General features: G+C 39.5%; 1 protein-coding gene and 1 long non-coding RNA gene across 3 annotated transcripts in view; one reads left to right on the forward strand and one right to left on the reverse strand.

Moving 5' to 3' along the window:
* The first annotated feature begins 17828 nt into the window (after positions 1–17828).
* Positions 17829–20744, forward strand: LOC135109559 (uncharacterized). Its single transcript, XM_064020990.1, has 3 exons — positions 17829–18545; positions 18989–19149; positions 19608–20744. Exons 1-3 carry the CDS (start codon positions 18071–18073, stop codon positions 20586–20588), a joined length of 1617 nt encoding a protein of 538 aa, XP_063877060.1. The 5' UTR covers positions 17829–18070; the 3' UTR covers positions 20589–20744.
* Positions 20745–20825: 81 nt separating this feature from the next.
* The window catches only part of LOC135109560 (uncharacterized), a 3549-nt gene continuing 1110 nt past the window's right edge, over positions 20826–23264 (reverse strand). Inside the window, exons 2-3 of one of the 2 annotated variants that reach the window (XR_010272754.1) lie at positions 23115–23264; positions 20826–22665 (exon numbers count right to left, since the gene is read on the reverse strand). The exon at positions 23115–23264 is cut by the window's right edge and continues 18 nt beyond it. This is a non-coding gene — a long non-coding RNA (uncharacterized LOC135109560). The other variant, XR_010272753.1, reaches the window with a different exon arrangement.

Here is a 23264-nt window from a genome sequence, read left to right on the forward strand (position 1 = left end):
ACCTGGGGACATCTGTGGTCCCCTCCCCGGGTGGAGACTCCGAGGTATTATTATGATGGCCATCACAATGACAACTGACAGGAAACGCAAAAGTGGTCGGCAAGACGTAAGGGAGAAGTGAGTCACTGTCACTAATTTTCAGTAGGAATTGACTATGAAAACTGTTGTAGACAATCCCTATAAAAGCAATAGTGAGACTGACTACGAAAGGTTAACCCTCGACATTACCGTTATGCTGAGAGCATAACAAAAGTGATAGTGTCTGGCATGGAGGCGTACATTCCTCTTTTTCTCAACCTAAACCTTCCAAACCTTGCAAGACTTTTCTCGTGCTATACATGATGGAGAGGTAGCCCACTAAAGGTACTTGATCCCTCAATCACCAGAATCTCTGCGCTTCATATTTCTGCCAGGGACCATGCCAAGTCTTCGCTCAAACCTTTACTAAAAACTCTACCTTGGACGATTCAGGGTTTGTTCCTCCCTTTCCTCCACCCTCTGACTATTTCATGCTACCTATTAAAAGTCTTCACAATGATGTTTTCCATGCCCTGGCTAACCTCGGAAGGCTTATGGACCTGATGGGGTCCCTCCTATTGTTCTCAGAAACTGTGTCTCCGTGCTTGCACCTTGCCTAGTCAAACTCTTTCAACTCTGTCTGTTAACATCTACCTTTCCTTCTTGCTGGAAGTTTGCCTACATTCAGCCTGTTCCCAAAAAAGGATGACCGTTCTAATCCCTCAAACTACCGCCCTGTTGCTTTAATTTCCTGCCTTTCTAAACTTTTTAATTTATCATCAACAGGAAGATTCTTAAACATCTATCACTTTACAACCTTCTGTCTGGTCGTCAGTATGGGTTCTGTCAAGGCCGCTCTACTGGTGATCTTCTGGCTTTCCTTATTGAGTCTTGGTCATCCTCGTTTAGAGATTTTTGTGAAACGTTTGCTGTTGCCTTAGACATATCAAAAGCTTTTGAAAGAATATGGCACAAAGCTTTCATTTCCAAACTATCCTCCTACGGCTTCTATCCTTCTCTCTGTAACTTCATCTCAAGTTTCCTTTCTGACCGTTCTATTGCTGCTGTGGTAGACGGTCACTGTTTTTTTCCTAAATCTATTAACAGTGGTGCTCCTCAGGGTTCTGTCCTGTCACCCACTCTCTTCCTATTATTCATCAATTATCTTCTAAACCAAACTTCTTGTCCTATCCACTCCTACGCTGATGATACCACCCTGCACTTTTCTACGTCTTCTCATAGACATCCAACCCTTCAGTTCATGAAGCGAAACCACAGAACGCCTGACTTCTGATCTCTCTAAAATTTCTAATTAGGGCAGAGCACACTTAGTATTGTTCAGTGCATCAAAAACTCAATACCTCCATCTATCAACTCGACACAAGCTTTCAGACAACTATCCCCTCTTCTGCAGCGACACTCAACCGTCCCCCTCTTCTACACTGAACATTCTTGGTTTGTCCTTTACTTGAAACTTCACATCTCATCTCTAGGTAAAACAGCTTCTATGAAATTAGGCGTTCTGGGTCTTCTCCGCCAGTTTTTTTTTTTTTTTTTCTCACCCCCTACCCCCAAGCTGCTGTGTACAGGGGCCTTATCCGTCCATGTAAAGGCTATGCTTCACATTTATTGGGGGGTTCCACTCATACCGCTCTTTTAGACAGAGTGGAATCAAAAGCCTTTTGTCTCATCAACTCCTCTTCTCTAACTGACTGTCTTCAGCCTCTTTTTCATCGCCGCAATGTTGCATCTCTTGTTATCTTCTACCGCTATTTTCATGCCAACTGCTCTTCTGATCTTGCTAACTGCATGTCTCCCCTCCTCCCTCGGCCTCGCTGCACAAGACTTTCTTCATTCTCTCACTCCTATTCTGTCCACCTCTCAAATGCAAGAGTTAACTAGTATTCTCAATCATTCATCCCTTTCTCTGGTAAACTCTGGAACTCCCTGCCTGCTTCTGTATTCCACTTATGTTGCGAGGTTGTAAGTAGAAATTATTCCTCAAATCTATAATCAGTAAGGCATAGTAAATAGGAAATGAGACTTCAGAGTAACCAGAAAGGAAAACTGTAAGTCACAAAATTCATAGTATGTTATATTCTTTGCGGGTGTACGTAGCAGCCATGGCCTTGAGACGTAAGGTGTTGCCAGATGTACATCCAACCTTTTACCTGAACGTACAGTTCTTGTTTATTTATAGGTATTTATAATGTAAAGACGTACTGATTTATTGCACATACTGTAAGGTTGTGAAAGTATATGTAGAGGTGAGATTAAAAGCTTTAAAAAATATAAAAGTAAAATTCCGCTTCCCAAGTCTGATATCGTGAGCTCTGAGGAGGGAAACAATCCTGGAATCAAAATCGCATGGTAGCCACACTTGCATTCAGACCATGGGAATGATATATATATATATATATATATATATATATATATATATATATATATATATATATATATATATATATATATATATATATATATATATATATATATATATATGAATCGACTTGTTATTTTCCTTTTTCTGTCATTTTACGGGGTAAATAAAAAGCTTAGGAAAAAGAAATGCAGCCTGACAAGACCACTATCTCTGACAAAGCGCAACACTGTACTGGTTAAAAGTTTTTTTTCCTTTGGAATGTTATTACAAGTTTTCTTTTCTGTGATGCCTGTCAGCACTACGTATATTTTACTTTGTTTATGCACATCTTAACACTGTTCCTCGAATACACCTTGCTGTGGCTCTTATGGTCTCTGATGCTGGATGTGAGGCACAAAATTTCGTTACTTTATGGTGCAAACGTTTCTTATGAAGATTTAACGATAGGAGTTCGTTAAAACATTTTCCAGAAGTATTTCTCAAATTTCTTCGCTAAGTTTAAATGGCATACGCATGCATAACATTAGCTTCTCTGAAGGACGACCAGAAATACACATCCTATTTTCCCAGAATTCCAAGAGGTATCTCTTGAATTCTTTGCTCTGTGGACGTGCTCTCCCTTCCTTACCGTGTCATGAAATGAAAACAAACAGAGGCACAAAGCATTACTTTTCCCAGGTGGTCTGTTGATGCAGTTATGAATAAAGAAGCATAAAATTTAAGTTAAGAGCATGACATAATCCACTTCTCAACTCTCTTTCAAAACAAATACCACCTGGTAAAGTAGAGCAGGAAATCGACTGCTTGCAAAGTATGGGTGACACACTGAAGGCACGGCTGCACTAACTCACTTTGCCAGAAACAATGAACGCAGAGCAACATAACGTAGGTCAGGTGAGGGCACAACTGCTGAGCAAGGTCAAGGCCACGCTTCTTAAATTTTCCTGGTCAGGTTCTGGTCAACGGACTTGGCAGCGTCCCGACTCATGGTCCGCCTGACGCTCGCCTGCAATCCGGTGACACACGGCGTCCAGGGAACCATTTGTCACTCCCGCAGTCGGCTCAGGTCGGGTTGATGCTGCAATGGAGAACCCCCTTAGGTTTGCGGCACTGCACCGTAAGCCTCCAGCCAACAGCCGTGCAGGGAAGCACATTCATAGCCGCACCTCCCCACCTGCCGCCTTAATGAATATGGCATTACTAACGTCTGGACTGTTACGGCCAGCAATGATCGCAGCCTGACATGCACTCTCAACACTCAACACTCTCCTCCTGGCAGTTACTGATTAACTTATTTGTGAGTTTCTCGCTTTGTTCTGTCATTCAACAACTACAAGGCTACCAACAAAACATTAATGAAATCCTCAGATATTGCAAAATCATTTCATCTTTAGATTTTTCTCTGCATGTTGAATATTTACGTTACGAAATGAACACATTGTACATTTCATTTCAAGATATTTTCTTGTCACTATAATACTGAATAAAAAAAAAAATAAATAAAAAAAAAAAAAAAAAAAAAAAAAAATATATATATATATATATATATATATATATATATATATATATATATATATATATATATATATATATATATATATATATATATATATATATATATATATATATATATATATATATATATATATATATATATATATATATATATATATATATATATATATATATATATATATATATATATATATATTCTGGGTAACGAGAAACAACACGTTCATAAGGATTTACGTAAATTACAACTGTATATATATATATATATATATATATATATATATATATATATATATATATATATATATATATATATATATATATATATATATATATATATATATATATATATATATATATATATATATATATATATATATATATATATATATATATATATATATATATATATATATATATATATATATATATATATATTATAACAACCCTCGAGCTCATGGGACTTGGCTCCCTCATCCGCCACTCCTCGAGACGCCCGCAGGTTGGGAATCTCGATCTACCGCTCCACTTACATCGGGGCTTCAGACTCAAGCCTCGGGCACCAAACCCAAGCCACCTCCTGCCTTATGGTCGACACCTCAGGAGTCTACTAGTACACAGCAGAGGATCTACTTCCCTCTCCCGGGAGCTTGGATTCTGGGTCATCTTTCACACAAGCATAGCAGAACACTCACAACACTCGTGCACACACATTCACGTCTCCACTCATTACACCTGTGCTACCCTCACGTCGACACGCCACACGTTACACCTGCGCACACCCTCGTTATACAAGTGCTACACTCACGCCACACTCTCACACACACACACACACACACACACGCATAGACAACTGCTGAGCCCGTGCCATCACTACAAGTATTTCATACTATATATTGTTAATTTATTGTCCTGCTTCATTCTTGTTCTTTTTTTAATTTTTATTGTTCCTATTCAATATATATATATATATATATATATATATATATATATATATATATATATATATATATATATATATATATATATATATATATATATATATATATATATATATATATAATCATATATCGTTGTTGGAGTTCCTAGTGTTTTAAGTTGAAGCATTTTGTGTGTCGGAGCCTGCCATCCTCTAGATTTACTGGCACACGGCTCGTGACAGGAGCACACACACCAAATACACTCAGGGAAACACACTCTGAAGCAACATTTTCACTACACAATACGCACAGCACACACTGCCGAAGAATCTTTACATCCACAAATATGCAGCAGCATAATCAGAAGAAACCAGGATGCCACAATATCGGTGAATTCAACCACAAACAGTTGACGTGTAGACACGACCACAGGCTGAGGTGTGAAGGATGCCATACACTTGGACACAAATCTCGCCAATCTAGTTACTACAGCGGCTAGGGATGTGGCGGGGAAGATGCTGCCGATGACATTAACCATCTTGTAAATGAAAAAAATATCGATTTGTTGTGTGTTACCGAGACGTGGCTTCGTAATGAAATTCCTGATGAACATTTAACTGTACAACACACAGGTGTGATGGTGGACGTGGAGGAGGAGTCTGCATATATGTAAGCAAGCAACTGAAGGTAAGTGTGATAAAACTACCTACTCCTAAGCAACCCCGTGTCCAGGACTTATGGACGAGTGTACAGTGCAGTAAGTTGCCAGCTTTTATTATAGGTTGTGTTTAAAGACACCCCAAGGCCACACCTTCCTCTTCTGAATATGTCCAAGATGTGTTGAAACAAATGTCTGTATGTAACAAATGGCTTTATATGTTGATGTGATTTTAATGATGGTTTATTTTCTAAGAAAAACAAAATTGATGGTATTATCAGAAATAGCAGACTCACACCAATGATAAATGAGCCCACTAGGATGACGTCAAGCACAGCCACAGTGCTGGATGTGATCATCACTAATAAACCAGAAAGTGTTTTGGCCACCTCTGTTGTTCCCGGGCCAGCACCTGATCATGACCTAATTGGCATTACAATAAATATCAAGAAGACGGAGAGAGCATGAACTAAAATCTTTTCGTCACCTTGGTAAATATAACAAGGACGCTTTGTGAGCTACTCCTGCCAGAACCCCATCATTTTGATCAAATACTGACCACAGGCCACGTTCATCTACAACTTGATATTTTAATACTAATTTTATGAGTTGTCTGGATGCGTGTGCTCCTTTAGTAACTAAGGCAGCAAGCAGACCTGCAGCGCCTTGGCTCACTGAGGGTTTGCGTGTAGCAGTGAGGCAGCGTGACGACACCCGCACCAAGCTGAGGAGAGACAGACACAATATTTGTCTGCAAAAACAATACACGAATGAAAAGAAAGAAATAAAGTCTCTTACTGGTGCTGCTAAAAAAAAAATATATATATTATCTTAAAAAGTCTAATAAGAGCAAACAAAATTCATCGGCCATATGGAATGTGATAAAATAATTAGTTCCCGGCAAGAAAAGCAGCTCGAGAAAAATATGAACTTCATAATGTCTTTCAAAAAGCAGAATAATTTAATAATTTCTTTGCCAATGTAGGAAAGACAGCATATGACAACGCAGCAGACAGTACAGAGCAATCAGTGCTCCCCCCTGGACCCTTCTCTTTGTAAAGTGCAGTAGTGTGACTGAAAAATTCAGACCCAAGCCAGTAGACACCAACACACTCATATTAACAGTAAAAAGTCTTAACCAAACACGTTCTGTGGGCTCAGATGGAATTTTGCTCAAATTTATCAAGGATGCCTTATATTCTATTGCATCTTACCTGCCATGCGTCATAAATGGCTCAAATGTTACCGGAGTATTTCCTCAGGCTTGGAAAAACGCATGTGTCGTTCCTCTGCTAAAGAAAGGTGATTTTAATGATTCAAACAATTATCGTCCTGTTCCTTTTTGCGGATGACACAAAGATAGGTAGATTAATTAGTTCAGAATCGGATGCCATCGCCTTGCAGGCAGATTTAGATAAAATGAATGAATGGACGGACAGATGGCAAATGCAATTTAATATCAATAAATGCAAAGTACTTAGCGTAGGTAGAGGAAACCCACACAATAGGTACACATTAAACAACCAAACTCTGGTAGGTACAGGGTACGAGAAAGATTTAGGAGTTATAGTTAGCTCTGAACTCCGTCTAAGAAAACAATGCATAGAAGCCAGAAACAGGGCAAATAGGGTACTAAGATTAATTTTTAGGAGTCTTAAAAGTAGAAGGCCGGAAGTAATATTAAAGTTATACTTGGCGCTGGTCAGACCTCATCTAGACTACGCTGTGCAGTTCCGGTCCCCACATTACAGGAAAGATATAGGTCTATTAGAATCAGTACAGAGGAGAATGACTAAAAGGATACAGGGGATGAGGAGTATTCCTTACGAGGCGAGGTTGAAGCTGTTAAATTTACATTCTTTAGAGAGACGCAGGTTAAGAGACCTGATAGAAGTCTTTAAGTGGTATAAGAGTTATAACAAGGGAGATGTAAGCAAAATTATTAGGATCAGCAACCAGGACAGAACAAGAAATAACGGGTTCAAGCTTGAAAAATTTAGGTTTAGGAAAAAGATAGGAGGAAATTGGTTCTCAAATAGAGTGGTAGATGAATGGAACGGACTCAGTAATCATGTAGTTAGTGCTAGGACACTAGAGAGCTTTAAGAGAAGATTGGACAGGTTTATGGATGGGGATAACAGATGGAAATAGATAGGTATATTTCATACAGGGACTGTCACGTGTAAGCCTGGTCGCTTCTTGCAGCTTCCCTTATTTCTTATGTTCTTTTTTTTTTTTTTTTGTTACTGGTGCTCTCCAAAATATTTGAAAAAAATTGTATGTCAACAACTTTTAGAATTTTTTAGAGGATAACAAATACATTTCTAACAGCCAGCATGGTTTTAGACCTCATCTCTCAACTGAGTCTGCGCTAACTATTATAACAGATAATATTTACAATAATATTGACCACAAGAGAGTGTCATTGTTGACGCAGTGTGATTTGTCTAAGGCATTGGACAGTGTCAGCCATGATAACCTCCTGGCAAAGTGTTCTCACCTCAACATAGACTCCTTCAACAACTATTTATACAATATGACTCTGTCAGTCAAACTGCAAAGGGCAACACCTGCTAAAGTAAATGTCCATTTCGGTGTCCCTCAAGGCTCCACCCTTGGACCAGTACAAAAAAAAAAAATAATAATAATAATAAACGGTTTATTCTTTAGGCAGTCAACAAACTGAAAATGTACATTGGGGGTGGGGAAATACTTGACATTAATCCTAAAGGTAAGTCAAATCTAGAAGAGACTATTGATTGATGGCTCGCACCATGGTGGGAATCGCACTGAGTCTGTACCGGTCCGTACGTGGCGCCTTTAGGGGCGTTATCTTGTACTGTCCACTATACATGTTAATGACATGGCTAAGTGCACCAGTGACTGTATTTTAGTTCAGTACGCGAATGACACTCAGTTTCTTCTCTAGGTGTGCTACAGCACACCTAGAGAATATCATTAAAGAAGACCAAACCATTCTTGTTAAGGCAAAAGAATATTTTCTCAAGAATGGATTAATGACCAACACTAATATAACACAGTGCATATTTCTCGGTGGCAGACACTTGCTGTCATAGCTGCCTCAAGACACTGTCATTAAATATGATAGTACTTTTTATGTAATTTATTTATTTATTTTTTTTTTTTCACTATAATCTTGGTTTTACTATGGCTTATGACAACGTTTTATTAAATTTTACTAAAATTTTATTTATCTGTATTTGCACTTTAATTTCGTGCTTTACCTTTGTGTTACTCTATGCTCTCTTACTATAGACTTTTATTTGTCCAGTTAAATGTTTACCGATGTTTAGCTAATTTTACAATGACTTTTACATGTTGTGATATCAGTCATTAGGGCAATGATGTACACAAAAGAATGAAAACAATTTCCCATCCAGCGGTGTAGAGCACAACCATTGGGCTCTCGCAGAGTTTTGAGCTTCAGAGATTTGAATGTTAAGCAATTTCTCGATGTGCGTGGTGCTTCCATTGTTGCATTGCTGACACCTTCTCTCGTCAGTCGCCTTCCATCAATAATTAACCTCTCTATAAAGAGTTGCATAGTGATAAGACCACCATAGATGACAGTGAAGGAAGGAATGTGAAGCAGCACAGAGACGGACAGACATGGACACGTGGGAACACGAGGGAGGCTGCAGGAAGGCGTATATATTATGTGGGCGATGTGTGAACCACTGATTGTATAAGCAAAGGGAAATACTCACTTTATTCCACTGTGACTGCTTTTAGCCAAAGGGATTGTTAATACTGCTGCTACTACTAATAATATTAATAACAACAATATACCTCGTAATGAAAATTATCGAACTTGTACCAAGTCGCAAATTTATGTAACCTCTTTTTTTTTTATTGCCATTTAATGGCATTCGAGACTTTACAATACGTCTAAGTCTTCAGTGTCCATAACACTGCTAGCACTACTTATAGCAGCAGTAGTAGTAGTAGTAGTAGTAGTAGTAGTAGTAGTAAGTACTTATCATCAGCCACTTGGCGTAATGATTGTTACACTCAGTTCATAATATGTCAGTATATCCAGAAATTGCTCAGTTTTTTTTTGTGATGAGACAGAAAACGATCCCTTGTGTAAGATAAACTATAGTATATCTATCCCTGTGTTTGTTAAGCTGAAGCACTACACGTTACGTAGTGGAATTTGAAAATAAAAGGAATTCGAATTGCTACATCAAAACAATGAACACTAATGAAAAGTTAAATGCTAGGAAGACTGGTGCAGAGAAAGATACAGGCGGTGTTTCCAGGCGGTTCCTCCTTTGAAGACCAAGAGATTGATCTCAAAGTGTGAGACCTGCTGCATCACATTTGACAGTCACACACAACATCGTTCATGTTTTCTCTAATGCTAACTCGCTTGAAGAGGGCAGAACAGGCAGGCAGAGCTCACTGCCTTAATGAATGATTGCCTCACAGACACACGCACATTTGAGGGCAACAAACACAGAGGCAACACCCGAGGCGCTCACAGCAAAAGGTTCCCACCTCGCCTCGCTGGCAAACTGATTCCTCGACTCGCGTCAACCCAACTCATTTTTCATCGCAAGTCGGCAATTTTCTTTTCGCTGCAAAATTAAATCACTTTCGGAAACTTGGGACCAAATTTATTCAGGCCGGGGAAAGACTTGGTGGACGCGGTGGAGGAGCAGGCGGCCGACTGGAGCTGGCTGGATCTGGGCCCAAGGTCCACGCCAGCCTCCTCTTCTGCTCCACCTACGAAATTGTTAGTGTCACTCGCAGCCCCTGACAGCCCAAGGAGACGCCACCACACACCCTACGGCAAATACTGCCAGCCCAGGAGTCCTTTAGGGGAGGACTGTGCTTCCTCCATGGCAGTGTCCGGCGAATGGTGGGTGGCTCTTGGTCACCATCACCTCGCGTTCACTGTGAGGGGCTGCAAGCGTCCACGCCATTGCCCATTGGATTTAAATGGACCCTGAAGGAGAGAAGGGTTCGCCTCTATGTATCGTGTATCATCATTGTGGAACGCATCGTGTATCATCATTGTGGAACGCATCGTGTATTATCATCGTGGAACGCATCGTGTATCATCATTGTGTATTATCATCGTGTATTATCATTGTGGAACGCATCGTGTATTATCATCGTGTATTATCATCGTGGAACCCATCGTGTATTATCATCGTGTATTATCATCGTGTATTATCATCGTGGAACGCATCGTGTATCATAATTGTGTATTATCATCGTGTATTATCATCGTGGAACCCATCGTGTATTATCATCGTGTATTATCATCGTGGAACGCATCGTGTATTATCATCGTGTATTATCATCGTGTATTATCATCGTGGAACGCATCGTGTATTATCATCGTGTATTATCATCGTGTATTATCATCGTGGAACCCATCGTGTATTATCATCGTGTATTATCATCGTGTATTATCATCGTGGAACGCATCGTGTATTATCATCGTGGAACCCATCGTGTATTATCATCGTGTATTATCATCGTGTATTATCATCGTGTATTATCATCGTGGAACGCATCGTGTATTATCATCGTGTATTATCATCGTGTATTATCATCGTGGAACGCATCGTGTATTATCATCGTGTATTATCATCGTGGAACGCTTCGTGTATTATCATCGTGTATTATCATCGTGTATTATCATCGTGGAACGCATCGTGTATTATCATCGTGTATTATCATCGTGGGACGCATTGCATCATGTAATCATCGTTGTATCATCGCTTTACTTACACTGACACAACACAAAACAACACAACACACGGAAGAGAACCTTTTTGGGGAGAAAGGAGCTTCTTTCATCACACACAACACAACACAACACACAACACAACACAACACAACACAACACACAACACAACACACACACGGAAGAGGACCTCTTTTGGGGAGAGAGGATCATCTTTCATCACACACAACACAACACAACACAACACACACACGGAAGAGGACCTCTTTGGGGAGAGAGGATCATCTTTCATCACACACAACACAACACAACACAAACACAAACACAACACAACACAACACAACACAAACACACACACACACACACACACACACACACACACACACACACACACACACACACACACATAATATTATCTAATAAAATAACAACATAATTACAAACACAGCAACAATAGTGAGTGATCATGACAATATGTACTGCTACAAAGGGTTCCTGGCTGCAATGACTCAAATTCCATTCACATTGTGTCACCCGCCTGCAGCTCAGCAAAATAATCTTTCAAGACATCACTGCCATCAGCGGAATCACTGTTGAAGAGAAACTGATTCCGTGTCCGTTTCAGTGCCACAGTAACCTCTCCATGGTGAAAGTATCCTTTGAAGGGCTGAGTTACCTCCTGCAGATGCTTTCTCACTTCAGTCACAAAGAGCAATTCATACGTTTGTCAGGAAATGCAGAGTTCAGACCATCACGGCTCCTGACTTGTAGTCCCTTAGTAGCACTGCTGTTACCGCTTGCGGGGAAGGAAGTGAAAGAGTGAAGATGAGAAGATGAAGGAGTGAAGATGAGAGGATAGAGGAGGCGGGGAAGGAAGGGGAGGAAGTGAAGGAGTGAAGATGAGAAGGAAGAAGTGAAGGAGTGAAGGTGAGAGGGAAGAGGAGGAGCAGGTGGGAGAGTGAGTCGTGAGGGTGTTTACACTAAAAGCTGGTGACCTATGGTTAGTGCCATAATGAAACCCTTGTGGTGGTCAGGTGTTGTGGTGTTCGCCACACTCCTAACGGCAGAAGGGTGGTCGCCACCAACACACACAGACCTGTGTTCTGCACCCGTCGCCCACGCTCATTCACAAAGCCCCAATACGTGTCACGATCCCGGTCATCTTTCCAAGAAAGTGGACGGCACACTGATCCCAGAAAGTTCTAAAGGTGTGGATTTTTAAAGGCCTCGAGTACCTAGCCGACCTATCAGAAATCGCCAGCTATCAAACCCTCTCACAAACCCTCACCTCGGCACAGCACGCCAGAAATCACCTCACTGCCTCATCAATGTTGGGGAGGAAAACACACTTATTCTATATGATAACAGGATATACTAATAATAATGTTAACTCACAAACAAATTGAGGTAGTACACATTAAAGGAAATTAGGGAACAAATTTCTAGCCTAGACCAACACAGGATAAATCCCACTCACTCACTCACCATAGATTCCCCCTTTTACTGAGGCTCTTATATCGCCTTCCTTATTGCTCAGAGGCTATGCACATCAATACCTGACATTCCCGTCACTTCACAAACCAATAAAACCCTTCTACTCCTTCAAAGGCCGCTGAAATATTTTCCCCAGCTGCGGGAATTTCCCCAGACGCTGTCACCGCGTCCCCAAATAACAATTCCCGTATTTTACCTCCTCAAACCTCACAAGACATCACCAACATCACCATAGATCACCTGTAACGCCACAACACCTTCCCCAAGGACACCAATAACACCACAACACCACCGCAGCCCCAACCACAAAATGGCTGCCTCTCACCCCCGACACTGTCCCCTCAGGACACCATCCCCTCAGCGTTACATAACCAACACAACTCACCAGCCACATTGCAGCGGACAAGAGCTCTTGGTACCACAACAGACTCACCAGCCTGATCCTGGATATCAAGGTTATACCGCCACATCACTAATATACGTAAGTGTACAATACATTAAGTGTGCAGCAGACAGAGCGTGATGACATTTGTAATGAGCACCTCAAACTGATGCTACAAAAGTGACGCTACAACAAAACAACATACTTGTGGTGTTGAGTGTTTTATATAATTATAGACGTGACCGGACTCAGAATAAACTGTACCGTGTGCAGCACTGAGGGTTCATTACACCTGTCACACCGAGCAGCGCCATCAGGCTGCCACAATTGCCGTCACCGTCACGTCTCGTACCTGTGTCCACAGTTGCACAGCAGGGTAAATACAAAATCACGTCCGTTTCTTTCTGGTAAATGAAACTTCCAGACAACTATCCGCTCTTCTTCAGTGACATTCAGCTGTCCCCCTCTTCTAATTGATTAACTAATTAATTAAAATTAATAAAACTGAAGAAACTACTAACAACAACACCAACAACAACAACAACAACAAATAATAATAATAATAATAATAATAATAATAATAATAATGTATTCCCTGGTATCTATATAGGCCTACCATTCTCTCTTGCATTCTCTCCACAGGCCAATTAAAGCATCACAACACAAACATGTACTATCCAGGCAACTCTCTCAAAACACCAGTTCTTTTCACCTCGTCATTTCTTATTCTATCGATCCCACCACGTTACTCCACACACACACACACACACACACACACACACACACACACACACACACACACACACACACACACACACACACACACTCCTCCAACACTTGGTTTCCAGCACACTTAACAGTTCCTTCTCCGCTACTGCCGTGTTCCATGTTTCAGCACCACACAGCACAGCGGATACCACTATTCCCACATATAACTCTCTCTCTCTCTCTGTACACTCACACCCAGTGTCCTTTGCTTGAGGATCTTTCTTAGTCCATCAAGAACTTTTCCTGCTTCTTTCACTCCGCACTTCACCTCTGTCTCAACTCTTGTGTCCACTGTGACCTGATCCCAAGTACTTGAAACAATCCACCTCTTCCACCTCCTCTCCATTTATTCTTGCATGCCTCCCTCCACTCACTCCACCACCCACTCTCACACACACGCCCTGCCATATACACAGAAACGCTTCCCTCCTTCCAACCAGCTGCCTCCAACTCTACAAACTTTGAAAACGTCCCATACTTTTCTTACCAGTCCTATCACACACTTTCCCCAAGTCCTTCACCGCCAAAAAGCTGCACTTCCTTCCCTTTCCAAAAGACATTCCACACTGCTGCCTAACTGCAAAAACCTGATCTACACATCCTCTTCCCTTTCTACAGCTTCACTCCTTCCTTGCCAGTCATAATCCCCTACCTTACGTGTGTAGTCAACTCGTCAATTGTAACAGGAATGTTCCCTGAATCCTGGAAACACGCCATTGTAGTTCCTATTTTCAAGACATGAAATGTTATGGAACCAAAAAATTATCATCCAATATCTCCTCTACCAATTATCTCTCAGGTTCTTGAGAAAGTTATTGGTGGTCAGCTCATCTCATACCTCGAGCACAATGATCTGCTTAGTAAGACACAACACGGGTTCAGACCTAAGCTCTCTACAGAAATCGCTCTTCTTACTTTGTGTAATTCACTGTTTGAAACTATTGACAGGAAAAATATCTCATTAGTAACGCTGTGTGACTTGTCTAAAGCATTTGACAGCGTAAATCATAAAATGTTAAAGAAATTCAGAATGTTGCGAATCGATTCCTTTTGGTTCCACAGCTACCTTCTCAATAGAACACAATCAGTCAGAATATGCAAACATGTCTCTAAGAAACTTGACGTTACTTACGGCGTTCCGTAAGGGTCAGTCCTGGGTCCACTACTGTTTTCAGTATTCGTGAATGACCTCTCGCAGCACATCCCCGACTGTCTGGTCATACAGTACGCTGATGACACGCAGCTCATTCACAAAGGAGAAATTACCGGCATTTACGAACTCGTTCACAGGGAAGAGGTGGCTCTATCTCAAGCTAAGGGATATTTTCATTGAAATGGATTAATGCTAAACACTACAAAGACACAATGTGTGTTTGTCGACAGCAAACGTCTCGTATCTCAGACTCCACCCAACACTTGCTTACAAGTTGCTGACACTAAGATGCTCCCCAGCTGCTCCCTGAAAAACTTAGGTGTTTACTTTGACTCTCATATAACTTTTAATACTCATGTAAATAAGATGAGTAAGAAAATCTTTAGCACCATGTTACATATAAATAGAAGCAAGTATTGTTTTAACAGGAGAGCAATAATTACTCTCGTGCAAACACTAGTACTAAGCATCATCAACTATGGAATAAGGATATGGGGAACAACAAATATCACTCTTACACAACAAACTCAAAAGCTTCAAAACTTTGCTGCAAAAGTTACATTAAGCAACAGTGCCAAATTTGACCACGCCACACCTTTTCTGAGAGAACTTGGCTGGTTGAAAGGCATTGTTACCTACAATATTATCCATGGCAATATCCCTAACCACTTATTCTGCCTGCCGAGAGTGAGTGATGTCTGTACTGCCCCCACTAGACAACAACATAATGTGTGTGAGCCTAACACCAACACCTGTACTGGAGCGAGGTCTCTGCTGGTTGATGGACCAAAATTCTGGAGGTGCCTTCCTCCTTCTATAAGGAATGCACCGTCCATACGAACGTATAAAAAAAAAAAAATGCTGTTCACTTATCTTTTCAACAAACAATTCACTGTACAAATCACCAGCACGCCTTTCTTACATGTAATTCTCTATTCTATACTGTCTCATTTATAGTTTCACACTTTTTATCTATCGTTTTACTTTCATTTTATTCATTTAACTACTGTCTCATTTGTAATTTTACACTCTTTTATCTATCGTTTTACTTTCATTTTGTTCGTTTAACTGTTGTGTCATTTATAATTTTGCACTCTTTTATCTATTGTTTTACTTATAATTTTAATCACATTAATAACATGCACCACTTGTAATAATAATAATAATAATAATAATAATAATAATAATAATAATAATAATAATAATAATAATAATAATAATAATACGAAGAAGAAGAAGAGAAGAGAAGAGAAGAGAAGAGAAGAGAAGAGAAGAGAATAGAAGAGTAGGGGTATTAGACGAAGAGGAGAAAGTGATGAAGAAATAGTAGTAGTAGCAGTAGTAGTAGTAGTAATTGTTGTTGGTTTGGTTGTTGTTGTTGTTGTTGATGTTGTTGTTGTTGTTGTTTTTGTATTAGTAGAGAGAGAGAGAGAGAGAGAGAGAGAGAGAGAGAGAGAGAGAGAGAGAGAGAGAGAGAGAGAGAGAGAGAGAGAGATTCATCATGAAAAAAAAAAACAGGAGGAGGAGGAGGAGGCGGAGAGAAAAAAAAAAAAACATGTACGAGAGAGAGAGAGAGAGAGAGAGAGAGAGAGAGAGAGAGAGAGAGAGAGAGAGAGAGAGAGAGGGAGAGAATTACTATTACAACTACAACTTCTACTATTAATTGCTATTATTATTACATATAACTATCTTACACAGCAGCAGCAGCAGCAGTAGTAGTAGTAGTCGTTTTTGTTGTTGTTGTTGTTGTTGCTGCTGCTGTATAAAAAGACTATTTGGCAACTAGTACTATTACCATCACCACCACCACCACCACCACTACTATTATTACTACTTTCAGTGTTTTATCTGTCACCTTTAAGATCACTACTATTATCACTACTACTACTATTACTACTACTACTACTACTACTACTACTACTACTACTACTACTACTACTACTACTATATAATTTATCGATTGTGTCAGTGGTTGTGGTGGTGATTGTGGTAGAGGAAGTGGTGGTGGTGGTTGTGATTGTGAATGGTGGAAAAATTATTATCATTATTATTATTATCATTATCATTAGTAGTAGTAGTAGTACTATTATTAACACACACACACACACACACACACACACACACACACACACACACACACACATAATGAAGTGCCGCCAAACATAGGAAATAGACACTTTTTAACACCAGGAATTACTTTTACATTAACATTTACATTTGTAAAGTAAAGCTATTCTTAGTTAACAGATGCCAACTAAAACTTTACCAAATATAGAGATTCCATACTTAACTGCACATTACACTTATATCTCGCCATTTAACTGCGTTCTCGGCATTAGAATTCACTTAAAGGAAGATTTACTATCACCTATGTGCGTAGCGGGGCTGTGGTGTTGATGGTGGTGGTGGAAATTAGAGACGTGGCAGTGAGGCTGGTAGATACCTATCAGCGCCAGCATTTTTAATTGTCTCCGATTTCCTGGGGCAAAGGGGTGTCTTAGCTAAATTTGAAATCGATGTGCAGGAAAAGTACAGCATGAATTGCGCACAAGTGTATCTAAAATTAAAAACATAACCGTTAATATTAATATTCATACTTACAGGTGTATGATAAGGCTTTGTTAATTGAATTATAAGTTAAAACTAGAAATAGTTAATGATTTTTTTTAAGTACGTATGAACAGTAAAAAAAAAAAAAAAATGTTGATTTCGGCTTGTGCATTTTATCTGGGAATGTTGAAAAATATCAGATATCACTGACACGTCCTGTATATGAAAGTAATCAGTGAAATAAAAAAAAAAGAACAGCACCACTGGCGGACGTACGACGTACTTATCTTTATCATGATTCTTCAGTTAAAGAAAGCGCCGCGCGCCGTTAATAGAACTCATCTTGATCATGATTCTTCAGTTAAAGAAAGCGCCGCGCGCCGTTAATAGAAAGGAGTGTAAAGTGTAAACAGTAGCCTCTCAGTTCTGCCGATACAGAGGCCTGACTCAGAAGAAATACTGGGTCAACCTGTACCATCAAGATCAAGCTGGAGCCTGGAAGCTACAAGTATGCCGAATTTTACGTGTGCCGTAGCAGACTGCACATCAGACTCAAGAAAAGGGAAGAGAAAGACAAACCAAGTAACTGAAGATGTCAAACGATTTGTGAGATTTCCAAGTGGAAAAAAGGAACCTAAAAGGAGGAAGATGTGGGAGGAGAGGTGCAGGCGTGCAGGTGGATGGAAGGCAACACAGAATCACGCTGTATGCTCCTTACACTTTTTGGACTGGAACAATGGACCATCACCTGAACATTCAGACCCAATTTTATTCGCTTATAATGGGTGGGGAAGAAACCATCATGCAGTTATTAATAGGAAGGCAAACAGTCTCCAGTGCCAAGGGCAAGATGTCATTGCAGCACCTAACGCCTCAACATCCACACAGTGCAACACTGAAACACAGTTTCCTCAAGAAGAGGTGCTACCCCTGAATGTCCAAGACTGGGGGGAGGTAGAAGTATGCACTGCCACAGAAGATTCAGGTGGGTTACATTTGAGTTATTTTATTTTTAAGATTGTCAAGTTAAGGTTAGGTTGTTGTTTTTTTTCTTTTAGTTAAAAAAGAAAAAAGTTTCAGAGAGAAAACAATTCTTTAACATTGTCTCCTAAATGAAATTTCACTACTTGAGATGTGTGATCCTAAACTTAGAACAGTGGCTAGTGTTATCTACATATTACCCAAATGCTTAGGTAATCACTCAAATATTCACATGACACCTGATCCATGACTGTGTCAGCACTAAAAGATATTTATTATTTATTGGGCTATGCCTGTACTTTGCAACAGCTAACTATATGATCAAGTAAAACTAAATATTATGGTAGTTTTTTTTATTATTTGATTATTTATTTATGTATTTTTTGTTTTTTTTACTTCATGCTTGATCACACATGTGATTAATACTTATATTCATATCTTCTACAGATACTACACTTCCTGATGAGAGCTGCAATGTTTTGGGTGACCACACATATGGAGCTTATACCCATAGTGAAACTGTTGCAGAGCCAGTAGATGTAGAGGTGCAGACTGACCAGTTTACAACACTTGAGAAAGCTTCACAAACTTATGAGGAAGTACATGAGGTGAGCAAACTATACTTATGCTACATACTCTTATTATTCTTTTATCTTTTTTTCCATCATATTATCGTCATATTATTAGCATGATTTCCCTACCCATCATAATCATGTGTTATTAAGAGAGAGAGAGAGAGCGAGAGAGAGAGAGAGAGAGAGAGAGAGAGAGAGAGAGAGAGAGAGAGAGAGAGAGAGAGAGAGAGAGAGAGAGAGAGAGAGAGAGTGTGTGAGGCCGGAGTGACTTGGGTTGAACGAAGGAAAGGCCGGAGTGACTGTGGCCGGAATGACGAGGGGCCGGAGTGACTGGTTCCTAAAGGAATAGTAGGTAACGATGTACCACCAAGTACATGTGTGCATAGTTTTCCCATACCCTACTACAAATATAGCAGGAACTACATTTTTTAAAAGTTTTACATGCAATAATATGCCCTCCACACTAATATATTTCTTATTTCTTATTTCAGTGGGAACGTAACAATGTTGTAGAAGACGGAGCATTACGCAACGCCTTTATTCAGAAAATTCTGAGGAGTAGTGAGAGTATTAAAAGATATACAGGCATGGAAGAAAAGGATTTCTTTTATTTGTTTAATTTGATAAAAGATAATGTGACTGACATACATTATTGGAGAGGGCCAAATAGTGTCAAGAATGAGAATACACCACCAGGCATTACTAAAGGACATACAAAAAGGAAGTTGTCACGGTTACATGAATATTTAATGACCCTAGTACATATTAGAACAGGATTTGATCTCAGCACTTTAGCAGATCTTTGGGAAGTAGCACAAAGTGTTGCAAGTAGTATCATTATAACTTGGATTAACATACTTTATTTAGTCCTCAAGGACTGGCTTATATGGCCAACTGCAGCACAGGTACGTGCAAGTTTGCCAAAAGATTTTCCAGAAGAATATTCTGACACACGAACCATCCTAGATTGCACTGAGATATTCACGGTCAAGCCAGCAAATCCTTCAGCTCAGGCTGCCACATATTCCCAATATAAGCATCACAATACACTAAAAGTACTCATTGGAATTACTCCCACAGGGCTAATAACATTTGTATCAAGTGTGTATGGAGGTAATACATCAGACCGTTATACTGCAGAAGCAGAGTTCATTGATAAAGTTGAGCCAGGTGATGCCATAATGGTGGATAGGGGCTTCAATATTGGTGATCTCATACTCCAGCGTGGTGCAAAACTACACATCCCACCATTTACGAGGAAGGAAGCCAGTAAAGGCAGGATGCTCACACAAAGTGAAATTGCAAAAACACGAAGTATAGCAACATTGCGCATACATGTTGAGCGAGCCATCGGAAGAATGAAGACATTTAAACTATTAGGACAGACACTTCACCAAAGGATGTGGCCCCTCATGGATCACATTGTAGTAATAGTTGCAGTATTATGCAATATGATGCCACCACTAGTGTAGATTTGACAGAGCACACAATGTAAAGCAACTTATGTAAAGCTTATTATAATCTAAAGCTTATTTTTATGGGTAGTTATGTAAATAAAATTTGGGTGTTAGGGATCTCTGTAAGAACATCTCTACTCCAACACTTTCAACCATGTATTATCACCTTTGTAATATTAAAGGATATGTAAAGATAGTTCTTTCTTATAATTATTTATTAATAAATGTGTCTGAATCATTGTGGTATGGTAAATAATTTCTGAAAATCAAGAACACAGACTTTATTCCTGAAAAGAAATTTACAATATATTATATACAAACAATACAAATGAAAGTAGCATTAAGAAAAAAAAAAACTTACACATTATAAGCAAATAACAAACTGTACAAATAACTATATACAAAACAACCACACCAGGCAGAAACAAATATGCAGTCATTATGAAGACCTCTTAAATATTACTTGCCTCTGGAGTTTCTTTTGAGTTCAGGAGATTTGGCAAGACATATTTATAATAAAAATCCATGGCAATTTCTGCACTGCTATCAAAGAGACTTATCAAAATAAATCCTCTGCACTGTTAAATGCGGACTTTTTTGTATGAACATTACAAAATCACACCACTCCATCTCAGCAACACCTAAATGGGCTTGGATTTGTGTGTACCAAGGAGAGGAATTTTTTAGTACAATGCTGTTCTTTTCCCCAAGGGTTACATGGTAGGTATTAGATATAGCTATTTCCCTCCCAGTATGCAATCTGTATTTATGGGGGCACTTTATTTCTAATAACCCCTTGCAACAACATTTACAACTGACAATGCCATCAGGAGTTGCTCGGAATAGTGGGTTGTCTTTATTTATAAAAAGTCCACACCCTACAAATTTAAATTGTTTGTGTTTCTTTCTCATTTCTTTTATGTAAAGCTTCTTTGCTATGGGCTCTGTTTCCTTACCATATTTGGTACTCAAATTACCTTGAAAGCCTGAGAGTCCCATTATTTCATTTACTATGTAATTGTTACTTTCACTGTCCCTGTAGTGTACTGCCTTATGGAAAGTTGATGTCAAGACACCAACTCTCTGATCTTTCCACATACGTGATTTGTACTGGGCATGTGTTTTTGATTGTATGAAATCCATATCTGCACTACCTAAATGTTGCTTAACAAAATCAACAAATGGCAATGCAGACCTTGATTTACTAAATTCCCCTGCAAGTTCAGTGATTGTGGGTAGCTGCCTGTTCAATCTATCAGGGAAAAGCACTTGTTCATAACACTTTCGTGAAGCATGTTGAGCCATAAACGCATGAAAACTTTCCCCTGGGTTGAAGTTAGGGACAAAGCTACAGGCTCTGTAATGTTCTGAACGAGGGGTTATTGAACGTGTTGTAGAGGTGTCCATCCTGCAAATCATGAAATGCATTGAAACATTTATGCCAAGGCAAGTGAGTTATCTCCAGGGATGGAGAAAAAACGTGCTGCTAACTAACAATAGACTATATTATGTATGAAAGCTCACAATGTTGAATTTCAGAACTATGAGTACCAAAAAGTAAGACAGTGGATGTACTGATAAGCTAGTAGTGCTGAATGCCATAAAGATTCACTAGACTTATTGACAGAAGAAAATAAAATACTGAAGACATGCAGCAAACTTGCTTCCAAACATTAAATGCAAAGCAACTCCTTTCAGACCTCTGTGCCTTACATGCATAATAACAAACATTAACTCAAGGGCAAGCTATGAGAATAGGGCATTCAGTAAACTAGTAGGTGTCGCTGTGTGGCAGCACCAGGCATGAGGTTCTTCATCACACAGGGAACAATAACAAATTTGCCTAGAATCTCATTCTATATACATTAAGATGCAAATACGAACTAGAATACACTTTTCTACATAATTCTTTCTCGGAAGTGGTAACGGTATGCACATAGGATTAAAAAAAAATAAATAAAATAGCCCATTTCGCTTGACTACATGGCACAGCGATGACATGTAGTGGCTTAGCTCTGAGAATACCACATTCTGAAAGAAATTGTTATATCCAAACCTGGGACGGACCACAGAGATGGTGCTGGGTTGACCACTTTAAAACAAAAAATACATTTGATTAAACTCTTATAACCTAGATAATATGAGAGTTGAAGACACATTATATTTCAATAATACCATTGCCTACTTTTAATCATGGTTGCAAAGTATGCTGACACCAACGCAGACTAGGAAAGTATAGGATATGCAGCATCAGTCCCATAGGCAACTAAGAGACTAATTTAGAGTATGCAGATGTACCATGTTAAAATTTCATTGATATAGATCAATATTAGGTGATTAAAAAGCATAATATGTTCGTATAGAGTACAATGATCTCTATGATCCATTCTATGAAGGAGTGTGGCTTACGATGAAATTTTTCACCAAGTTAATTTGCCTAACCAGTTTGATGCTACCTATCCTATACCTTCCTTGAACCCAAATTCTTCAAGATCTGTGCTCATGAACCAGCCTTAGGAAACTAGTGCTATTACAACATACCTGTGATCTAGATCGACTGCCTTTATTTGTTTGGTGTTGCGACGAGGCTTGTTCCACATACATGGAAGATCAGTGCAGGTTGGTGCTGAAGCATGATTCCCTCTACGTGACACAAAGTCTTCTATGGCAAACATTAGAGCCACAACGTGC

This window comes from Scylla paramamosain, chromosome 19 (assembly GCF_035594125.1).
Source record: "Scylla paramamosain isolate STU-SP2022 chromosome 19, ASM3559412v1, whole genome shotgun sequence".
In the NCBI taxonomy this organism is placed as follows: domain Eukaryota; kingdom Metazoa; phylum Arthropoda; class Malacostraca; order Decapoda; family Portunidae; genus Scylla; species Scylla paramamosain.

Coding starts and splice junctions, on each gene's coding strand:
- LOC135109559 (XM_064020990.1), top strand. CDS start 18,071: ATGCCGAATTTTACGTGTGCCGTAGCAGACTGCACATCAGACTCAAGA. Junction 18,546..18,988: donor CACTGCCACAGAAGATTCAG/GTGGGTTACATT, acceptor TATCTTCTACAG/ATACTACACTTCCTGATGAG. Junction 19,150..19,607: donor CTTATGAGGAAGTACATGAG/GTGAGCAAACTA, acceptor TTCTTATTTCAG/TGGGAACGTAACAATGTTGT.